The 10,911-nt window shown below is 31.4% G+C and overlaps 1 protein-coding gene across 2 annotated transcripts; it reads right to left on the bottom strand.

Moving 5' to 3' along the window:
• Window positions 1–1,848: 1,848 nt before the first annotated feature.
• On the bottom strand, window positions 1,849–7,933 carry LOC112592255 (retinol dehydrogenase 12-like). Of its 2 annotated transcripts, XM_025336267.1 has the most exons (7): window positions 7,379–7,933; window positions 6,906–7,038; window positions 3,818–4,018; window positions 3,562–3,720; window positions 2,864–2,983; window positions 2,532–2,739; window positions 1,849–2,410 (listed from the first exon to the last, which is right to left on the bottom strand). In XM_025336267.1, the coding sequence occupies exons 2-7, from the start codon at window positions 7,015–7,017 to the stop codon at window positions 2,257–2,259; spliced, it is 954 nt and encodes a 317-aa protein (XP_025192052.1). In that variant the 5' UTR covers window positions 7,018–7,038; window positions 7,379–7,933; the 3' UTR covers window positions 1,849–2,256. The 2 variants fall into 2 exon arrangements, with proteins under 2 accessions (XP_025192052.1, XP_025192053.1); XM_025336268.1 differs by lacking the exon at window positions 6,906–7,038 and having other exon boundaries at window positions 7,379–7,932.
• Between the last annotated feature and the right edge of the window lie 2,978 nt (window positions 7,934–10,911).

Raw genomic sequence — 10,911 nt, 5'->3', positions numbered from 1 at the left:
CCCCCCCCCCCGTAAATATGTTCTAGATCCGCGCCTGATCTATAATATATTTACAATCTATACATTAAGATATAATCAGTAAGTTTAATGAATTTTACAATGACACTTAGACAGTAGATGAATAGGAAGGCTCCCAGTGGTGCCACCGGACTAGTTATATTTAAATATTGTTATGATTTTAGCAGGTCACTGAACCATTACCTTTTTAACTTTCTAGGGAAGAGTGGCAGAGAATAGTTTATTGATTAACGGATTAGAATGAGAATGGAGCATTGATAAAAATTAAATGTAATGAAATTTGGCTAGGTCTGAGAGTTTGTAGGTTCAGGTCTTTATTGAGATTTTTTTGGTCACATACAAAGGGGCAGAGGTTATTAAGCGGGAGGAAATAAATTTAAATGCTTGCAGGGTTCTGGTGTTTGACGGCTTTACCAACTCCCAAAGTTGTATGACATAGAGCAACACCGGACGGATTATTAATTTGTACCCTGCAGTGAATTTATAAGTTAAAGATAGTTTTGATTTTAGAAGAGGTCTTAAGAGATGCAGTTTATAATTTACAGATTTTCGTTTTTGTTTTAAATTCGAGCTCCAGTTAAGACGTTTATCATATATTAACCCCAGATATTATTTTATTTTGTTTGCTGATAGAATTACTGTGTTGAACGTGACAGGTGGGCAGTCGGATTTACGCATTGTGAAAATCACATAAGTGGACTTGTTTTGGTTAATTTTTATTTTCTACCAATTTTTCTATAAGTAAATTATACTTAGATGACTTTGGATCATCTGACAGGCGTTTGGGAATCATGGTGTGCAGAGGCTGAAATTAGTATGTCATACACATATGTACCAAGAAATGTATAGGTTGTGTCTGGAATGTTATAGATGAACACAAAATATAGAAAAGGAGCGATGTCGCTGCCTTGTGGGACCTCAGTTCTTATAGGATAACGAGTATAATAGCTGTTTTTAAGACGAACCGTGAAGGAACAGTCAGAAACTATCACGATCCCTATAAAACGAATGTTCATATAACGTAAAGTGTATTATATCTATATTCTATAATCAATTATATATGCTAAAATAAAGCACAACCGTTGTCGTCATCGACGAGTTGCCGGGAAAATAAATAAAAAAATAACTTAACTAAAAATAAACGAATACAAAATTCAAATATACCATTCAAAATGTTTATACCTATGGTAAAATAAATTAAACAATATGTACGTTAATTATACAAAAAATAAATAAATATTCAACTCAATTTCGGCACCCTACACGGCTATGCTACTGTATAGTTCGCAGTACCTTTAAAAGGAGCCATTAGTTCACTATTTATTCGTTAGATATTTAGTGATTGTTTATTGTTTATTTACTGTTCATATAATCCATCATTAAGTGTAAGATATTATGTTTATTTAAATTCATTAAAATTGCCTAGATCTAACTCCTAAAAAAGGGAGGTGGACGTTTTGTGGGTTATTGCGTAATAATTACGAAATTATAAAGTTGAAAAACCACTAGGGAAAGAGAATCACTAAAAGTATTAAGTAGGTACCTAATAAAAGAAAATATATTAATCTGTGTCAAACTTTTTATTTATTTTATTTTTTTTATTGGTCCACGTTAAACGGTTTTCGTAAACGATTTTTGAGTATATATTCTTGGAATTGGAGTAAACTGAATTAATATAAAAAAAAAATATATTACATACATTAGTGTAACGATTAAATTAAATTGGTCGATTAAAATATTTTAAAAGTACTTAGATGATGTGTATTTTTTACGCCGTATTTCCGTCCATCACCTAGGTTTGTTAAACGAAAGTAAAAAAAAAAAATCTAATTGGAAAATTTTATAGGTATAAATTTTATTAGATATCTAATACAATATACGGAATGATCCACTAAGTAAGCTCACCACTTTTTTCTTCATCAATAATACAGTTATTCAAAATCTGATTTTCTGAATTTTCAAATGACCTTATCTTCAAATTCTTGAGATATTTTGTACTATTTAAGAAGTGTCTTGTGGAGATACTAACTTCTGTTTTTAAAATTTGCAATTTAGAAGCGGTCACTTTTCCTACAAAAGAAACTTGTAGACGCCTGATCATTAAAAGTTATCGTCATTCTAGACTAAGAGGCCAGGAGGTAACTAAGCCAAATATTAACGTCACTTGAAAACACTTTTATATCATCGCTAGGTCTAGAGTCTCATTGATTACTATTAAAAACAAAGATAATTTTTCATTCAAATATCTTTTAAAGGTTCGGGAAGCGAGTCTCCGCTGCAATTAAACATGTCGTAATCCTTTAAGCCGACCATTTCTATGCTAGTTTCCCAAAGTTTTTTCGCCAGCTCTGGATCTCTAGCAGACGCTGACGGTTGTTTTACCTTACAATCGCTACAAAACATACAGAATAGTATATAATTGTAAATGTCGATTATATAGTACAAAGATTTTAATAATATTAAAATCTAGCAATTAGTAATAACACTAATAACTAATAACTTCTATTAAATACCTGTAATATAGTCCGGTTTCTGCTGCAGTTTTCTCATCTATCGAACAGTATAAAGTAGTCTGAGCTCCTTGTTTCGGATTCTTGGCCCACGGATAAAGGATGATACGACCCAAAAACAACATACCCGGAAAGTATACTTGTTCTAGAGTTCTGGTCAATTCGGTGAATATAATACCCGGATGCAAACTGTACACATTAACGCCGGTCCCTATTAATGCATTTATATATTAAACATTTCGTATATCATATACCTATGCTTAGTAGTAATCAATCGATCACTGTTGTAGGACATTATAATACTTATTAGTAAATGATTTCGTAAGTTTCATTACCTTCAAGTTTTCGCGACAGTTCTTTCGAAAACAACACATTGGCTAGTTTACTTTGACTGTAAGCAATAGCGGGTGAATAACCTGTGTCGTGATTGATGTCTTTGAAATTAATTGAACCGACTAAAAAAAAAATATAATTACTTTAGTTCTCATAATGAACCGATTTATACAACAGCTTAGCCCTATCAAAAAAAAAAAAAAAATTCCAAGCCCACCAAAAAATGCAATTTTTACGATTATTATTATCTTATAACACGGGATATTGAAATTATTTTGTTATTATTTTAAAATTGTATTCTATTTTGCAATATTCTTGGAGAATATACATTTTATCTCTACAGGCTCAACCTGTCGCATCCGGCAAATAAAAATATTTCATTTTTTAAAGCAACATTCAATTAAGTTGAAGACAATTTTGATTTTTAGTTGAATTATTAAACTTTATTACTACCATCATTTACATGTTTTGCATAATTATTTTTCATTGTACAGCAATAAACATTGTATAACTAGGGATAAAAATGTTTTAAACATTATAAGGCAAATGGTTATGTAAATTTGATTTTTTATTTTTAAACGTTAGCTCAATCAAAACAATATAGTCACACCTAACTCTAAAATTTTTGTAAATCTTAGCCTATAAATTTGTTAAGTTTATTAAACAATATTTTATCTAATACAAGTGTTTAGTAACTTACATACATGTGCCAGAGACGACACAATTACAATGCGAGCTGGTGCTGAACTTCGGATTCTTGGTAACAGAAGCAATGTGAATAGAAAGTGTCCCAAATGATTAATGCCGAATTGAAGTTCAAAACCATCTTCGGTTTTACCTTTAGGGCACGTCATGACGCCTATAATATTCGTTTAAGTTAAATTTCATCGTAGGTCCTATACAACTTATATATAAAAGTATAAGACTGTCAAACATGAATTGTGCACTGAACTGACCGGCATTGTTCACTAGCAGGTGAATTTGTTTTTCTTTCTGTAAAATATTTTTCGTACAACGCTTAATTGAAGCGAAAGATGCTAAATCCAATTCCTCAATGATTAATTGTCCGAGTCCGTCACCTTGTACTTCAGCCACGATTTCCGATACTGCCTGTTCCGCCTTTTTAACGTCCCGGCACGCCATTATGACTTTTGCACCTGAAATCATCATTTTAGGTGTATTAAAATGTAATATATTTACTTGAAAATTAAACTTTTCGTAGTTGCGAATAATGTTGGATATGAAAGTCTATTTTATTTTATTTTGTCATATGTATAACTTTTAACTTATAATATAATGATAGTATCTACATTTTTATCCATTAGTACGATTCTTAGCTGATCATAAATTTTAGGATAGTTTATTATATTTATATATAATAAACATAAATTTACAAAATATATCATTTTTCAATCATGAGTCATTTTATTGTGTGTTTCAATGTATTTTATAATACATTTGAAAAATTTGATAAATTTGAAATTAATGATAAATCATTACATAGAAAATACAATTCTTATCGGATAAGGCCTGTCAACCTATACTATAATACTAAGTAATTTTATGATACTCTTATATTCGCTATTAAAAGTAATTTATTTTGGTACTAATAATACAGTAAGTTAAATTAAATTTTTATTGAAAACATTGCATTTGAAAATGTTATTATGTGTATAAAACATGGTAATTAGCGTAAAAGTTTCAAGTCTCCATGAATAATATTTATGAATTATAACAAAATAACTAAAATTTTTTTTTTTGTTTAATCATTTAAATGAATAATTTAGTTCATATTATTATTTAAAATGCGTGTAAAAAGATTATATTTCAAAAAATGTTTTTGTATCAACATTTTAAGGATTCCAACCAAGCAAAATATTTTTATCGAAATTCATAAAAAAAAACTCAGATAATATTTACATTTGAGTATTTAACAACCTCGGACTTCAGTCATGAGAAAACTTTTATGAAGTTTATAAAGAGGTGAATGTTTATATTTATTATATCATACCATATAATAAATTAACTTCTGAGTGATAAATGTATTGAATTTTTAATGTCGTATATGTTTCTTTTTCTGTGAAGGTATAACTTTCTAGAAAAGATATTTAAATCATAAATTTTAAGGTAGGTAGTAGATAATATAATTTATTTTTTCATTCGGAGGATCAAAAGTAAAATTTTTTAAATTATCTTTAAAAACCAAATTTACAAAAAATGAACACTTTGACCAAATTAATCAACATTTTTAATTGTAATTTAAAAATGAATAGTTGTAAGAATTGTTGATTTCCAATAAACATTTATGAATGCATTTTTAATGCATAATGCAGTTATCAAAATATTTTTGTTCTTTTTCAGTTACTTATAGATATTTATATTTTTTTAGTTTTTATCAGACTTACGTATAATAAAATGTTTGCTGTGAGTTGTGAGTAAATTAATTTGAAAATTTAGTACAAGATTTCTCATAAGTTTAAACTACATTTAAAAAATGAAAAGTTAAGCGTTATGACAGTTTAATATTATGTAAGGGATTGAATTTAAAATTCTGATGAAATTCGAAGAAATCATAAATTATTTTGTTGACATACACAGTTACAGATCATCTCCACTCAGAATCATTTTTTATCAAATACCTATAACTATTTATCATTGAATTGGGATTTAACATATCCATTACAGCCATTTATTCAATGACGAAGTATAACCAACGCCTACTGTAGAACGGTTACGTATTTTTCTGTTTTTTTTTTGTTTATATTTTTAAACAGAATAAATATTTCTAGTAACGTTAAGAGACGCCTAGAGCTTTACATTTACAATCATTTTTAATTCAATAACGATTTACATATATAACTTTATGACCCTGACATCCAAAAGAAATTATTTTTTGTTATTTATTGAAGTTAACAACAGAAAATGAACCAAATTCTCCCACCAGCTATTATATGTATATATAAAAAAAACATTCTATTGTACGAATGATTATAAAAATCAATAGGCATTTTTTATAAATGAATATTTTATTTGGTACTTATTGGTTATCGCGACTACTTTTCTATACGTGGTTTAAAATAAATGAATAAAACATTATTAAAACTATTATAAAAACTAGGAATAAAATTAAAAATTAGAAATTAATAATTAACTTGAGGCGAAAAACGTTCAGTCATGCAATCTAAAATACCTATAAATAGATTATTGTGCTTTTGACGCCACATGAATTAAACCAAATCATTGTCTAGACTAGCGTTTCCCAAACTGTAGTCCGTGGACCCCTAGGGGTCCGCCTTGTACCAGAGGGGGTCCGCGAACGTAACTTTAAAATACTACCTATATTACATTATTAATTAATGATTTTTATTTTTATTAAGGGGGTCAGCAATCATTTTTACTATCTCTAAGGCAGCGTTTCTTAAACTTTTTTATTCGTGGAACCCTTTTTGATGTTCACTTTTAACGTGGAACCCCTATTTTTTTATAGCTTTTTAACTTTTTTTAGGATTATTTACAGTAAAAATTATAATTATTTTGTATAATAACAATATTGTTCATAACTATGTCAACAATCAGAATAAATAGTTGTTTTTCGAGTTAATTTTTAAATTCTAATTTTGAATTTTATTTTTATGTTTTTCATAGTTTTAATAATTTTTAATAATTTTTTTTTAAATTACATCACGTAAAGAAAAGTAGCCGCAAACCTATTCGATAAGCACCATTTATTTATGTTAATCACTACAATTAAAACTAAATTATTTTTGTGTTATAGTGAATACTGTTATTTTAAGTGAGAAGTTCATCTTATCACTGTACGTTATGCGCCGGTACTCATACTGTAGCCTGAAGTTTATATTAAGAGTTCTTCTTTCGATAGTTGTTACTTTATTCATTTGTTGATTGTCAATGTGCCCATTTTGGACTGGAAGCGTTCCACCCTCCCCTCAAACTTAAAAGTTATTTGTGACCATGATGGCTACCGACCATTTGCACGTAGCTATTTATATATACGTAAGTGCCCATAGTTATAAGAGTGCTCACCTAGTCTATAAAATTCTTTTGCAGTTACTTTTCCGATGCCCGTGTTCGAACCGGTGACGATGGCAGTTTTGCCATCCAGTCTGGCCTTGCTCGTGCACTTACCGCTGAACATTATATCCACGTCGCAGTGTACCTATGCGTAGATATTATATTTTAGTATACATCAAAACATGTTTACACACAGACAACTATATGGTTGTTGACTTGTTGTACGTCATATACGCGTCCTAAATATGTAGAAATGCTCTTGTGTGTGTGTATCGTAAATAATTTGACTTATTCAAATGTGGTTTTAGAAAAAAATCAGCACATTATTTTTATCGACACGCTACTCTGAATACGAAATACAGTCAATGCGCATATACCTACCTAATATATTTGTATATGCAAGCACGCTGTATAGTATTCGCGGTTTGTTTTAATCATTATTAGTCACAATTAAATGTAAATAATACATATTAATAATCACCTACCTATTATAATATGTATAACGAGCTGTAGAGCTGCTTCAGACGCTGCAATGCGTGCGCGCAGTACGACTATTGGACGATGGTCGTCGGTGCAGGTCGACGTCTGCTGTTGGTTGCTGGTGGTTAATGGTTATCTTATCTAGGTATTCCCGGATAACTGTGGTCGACGGTAGTCGTAGTTGCAGCCGTGAAACAGGTACGCCGTCCGGTCGGATAATAATAAATACGTTTCGGTTACGGTTTATTAAACTGCAGACGATGACGTACACGACGGTGCGGTAAAACAGGCAGGTGCGCAACGTCGAGGTACCAACCGCGGACTTCACCGGTGGACATACCGAGCGGCCGATTTACGCCGTCGGTTATCGTCCCCAATCGTTAGTGACGCGCACCAAAGCAAAACATTATAATAATATGTGATAAAGATAATGTCAATACGACAATGGCAATAAAATAAAATTACTACGCGCGATACGCCAATGAGGACTGCGTACCGTACAATATAATTATATTATACGATACAATAATAATATAAAATAATGATAATAATATTTTATTGCTCTCGCGGAACCGATTGCCGCCGCGTTCGTGTGCGCGCGCGCCGCTCCGATCGTACGGGCGGGCAGCCGCATAGTTTCACCGGTCCGGTTCTTCGCGCGGACCGGTTATTTCTTTTTCCGAATAATAATCAGGTAATACTGGTAAGTGGTAATCCGTTCGTTCTCGTACCCACCTAGCTCCGAGTTTTTTTTTCCCCCCCATCGCGCACAGTCCACTGACCAGAGCCGTCGTGTCGGTCGTCGGCGGAATGTCATTACTCATTCGTTTTTCGTCACGCGTCTTTGACGGCCTCGCGCACGACACGGCATCATTATTATTTATTTTACGATTGACGGCGGATTACACGCACACGCTGCTGGACAGTTTCCGCGTCCGTCGAATTCCCCAACGATTCTGCGTGCAGTGCGCGATAACCCGATGACGGATTTAACAATGGTTTGCCGGTCCCACGCGCCGCCAAATGAAATCCACCGCCCTTGTCTTACAAAAAAAAATCACTTTTATGTTACTGCTCAAATATTTATTTTCTCGATGATATGCGATTTTTTTTTTTTTTTTATTCGAGTCAAGTTCAAAAAGAGAGCGTTTCGATTCGAATAATTTGATAACTACTATTTATTTTAATCAAGTAGAAATGTATGCAGGAAATACTTTACAAAGTCAATAATTCACGCGTACGTACATATACTTACTAGCGGACGGACAATTATTGACTAATTCAATAATAAATGGATATACCTTAGAATCGAATTGTCAAATAAACGTTGTAATACTACGTAATAGTATACGCGTCGAGTTGTACCTGATCACGATCCCCCTTTTTTCTTTTTTTTTATACCTATCTATAACAGACGCGGATCCAAGGGGCCATCCCCCCCCCCCCATAGACTGGTGAATTTTCTATTATATCTATTTTCGACAGCCGATAAAATGCATTGTTTTGCCGATTGCGTTTCGGCCGTGTCCGTTTTTATCGGTCGCCGTTAAAAAGCAAATCTAATCTAATCGAATATTTAAACTTGTTTGATGCAATAAAATGTCTAACCTTAGCGCTTAAATGGACTTGCATTGCTTAATTGCTATAGAAATATTAGTATTGACCGCGAAGAAGTAATTGACGAATTTGCCAAATTTAAAAGACGAAACGATTTTGTTCTGTGATCATTTTTTAATGTTTGTTATATTTTATTATTAAGTATTATTAATTATATATTATGTATCATTATTAATTAAACCATTTATATTACTTATCTAATTATTTTATTTATTTTATTGTACTGATAAACTGGGATTTAAATAATAATATTTACTTATTAGCTTACATAGTATGTACAATGTTTTTATTGGACTTAGGCTAAAATTTCATTTAAAATGACCCCCCCCCCCGTAAATATGTTCTAGATCCGCGCCTGATCTATAATATATTTACAATCTATACATTAAGATATAATCAGTAAGTTTAATGAATTTTACAATGACACTTAGACAGTAGATGAATAGGAAGGCTCCCAGTGGTGCCACCGGACTAGTTATATTTAAATATTGTTATGATTTTAGCAGGTCACTGAACCATTACCTTTTTAACTTTCTAGGGAAGAGTGGCAGAGAATAGTTTATTGATTAACGGATTAGAATGAGAATGGAGCATTGATAAAAATTAAATGTAATGAAATTTGGCTAGGTCTGAGAGTTTGTAGGTTCAGGTCTTTATTGAGATTTTTTTGGTCACATACAAAGGGGCAGAGGTTATTAAGCGGGAGGAAATAAATTTAAATGCTTGCAGGGTTCTGGTGTTTGACGGCTTTACCAACTCCCAAAGTTGTATGACATAGAGCAACACCGGACGGATTATTAATTTGTACCCTGCAGTGAATTTATAAGTTAAAGATAGTTTTGATTTTAGAAGAGGTCTTAAGAGATGCAGTTTATAATTTACAGATTTTCGTTTTTGTTTTAAATTCGAGCTCCAGTTAAGACGTTTATCATATATTAACCCCAGATATTATTTTATTTTGTTTGCTGATAGAATTACTGTGTTGAACGTGACAGGTGGGCAGTCGGATTTACGCATTGTGAAAATCACATAAGTGGACTTGTTTTGGTTAATTTTTATTTTCTACCAATTTTTCTATAAGTAAATTATACTTAGATGACTTTGGATCATCTGACAGGCGTTTGGGAATCATGGTGTGCAGAGGCTGAAATTAGTATGTCATACACATATGTACCAAGAAATGTATAGGTTGTGTCTGGAATGTTATAGATGAACACAAAATATAGAAAAGGAGCGATGTCGCTGCCTTGTGGGACCTCAGTTCTTATAGGATAACGAGTATAATAGCTGTTTTTAAGACGAACCGTGAAGGAACAGTCAGAAACTATCACGATCCCTATAAAACGAATGTTCATATAACGTAAAGTGTATTATATCTATATTCTATAATCAATTATATATGCTAAAATAAAGCACAACCGTTGTCGTCATCGACGAGTTGCCGGGAAAATAAATAAAAAAATAACTTAACTAAAAATAAACGAATACAAAATTCAAATATACCATTCAAAATGTTTATACCTATGGTAAAATAAATTAAACAATATGTACGTTAATTATACAAAAAATAAATAAATATTCAACTCAATTTCGGCACCCTACACGGCTATGCTACTGTATAGTTCGCAGTACCTTTAAAAGGAGCCATTAGTTCACTATTTATTCGTTAGATATTTAGTGATTGTTTATTGTTTATTTACTGTTCATATAATCCATCATTAAGTGTAAGATATTATGTTTATTTAAATTCATTAAAATTGCCTAGATCTAACTCCTAAAAAAGGGAGGTGGACGTTTTGTGGGTTATTGCGTAATAATTACGAAATTATAAAGTTGAAAAACCACTAGGGAAAGAGAATCACTAAAAGTATTAAGTAGGTACCTAATAAAAGAAAATATATTAATCTGTGTCAAACTTTTT

This window comes from Melanaphis sacchari, unplaced genomic scaffold (assembly GCF_002803265.2).
Source record: "Melanaphis sacchari strain LSU unplaced genomic scaffold, SCAv2.0 Contig1646_pilon_pilon, whole genome shotgun sequence".
In the NCBI taxonomy this organism is placed as follows: Eukaryota; Metazoa; Arthropoda; class Insecta; order Hemiptera; family Aphididae; genus Melanaphis; species Melanaphis sacchari.
This window is presented reverse-complemented; position numbering and strand designations above follow the sequence as displayed.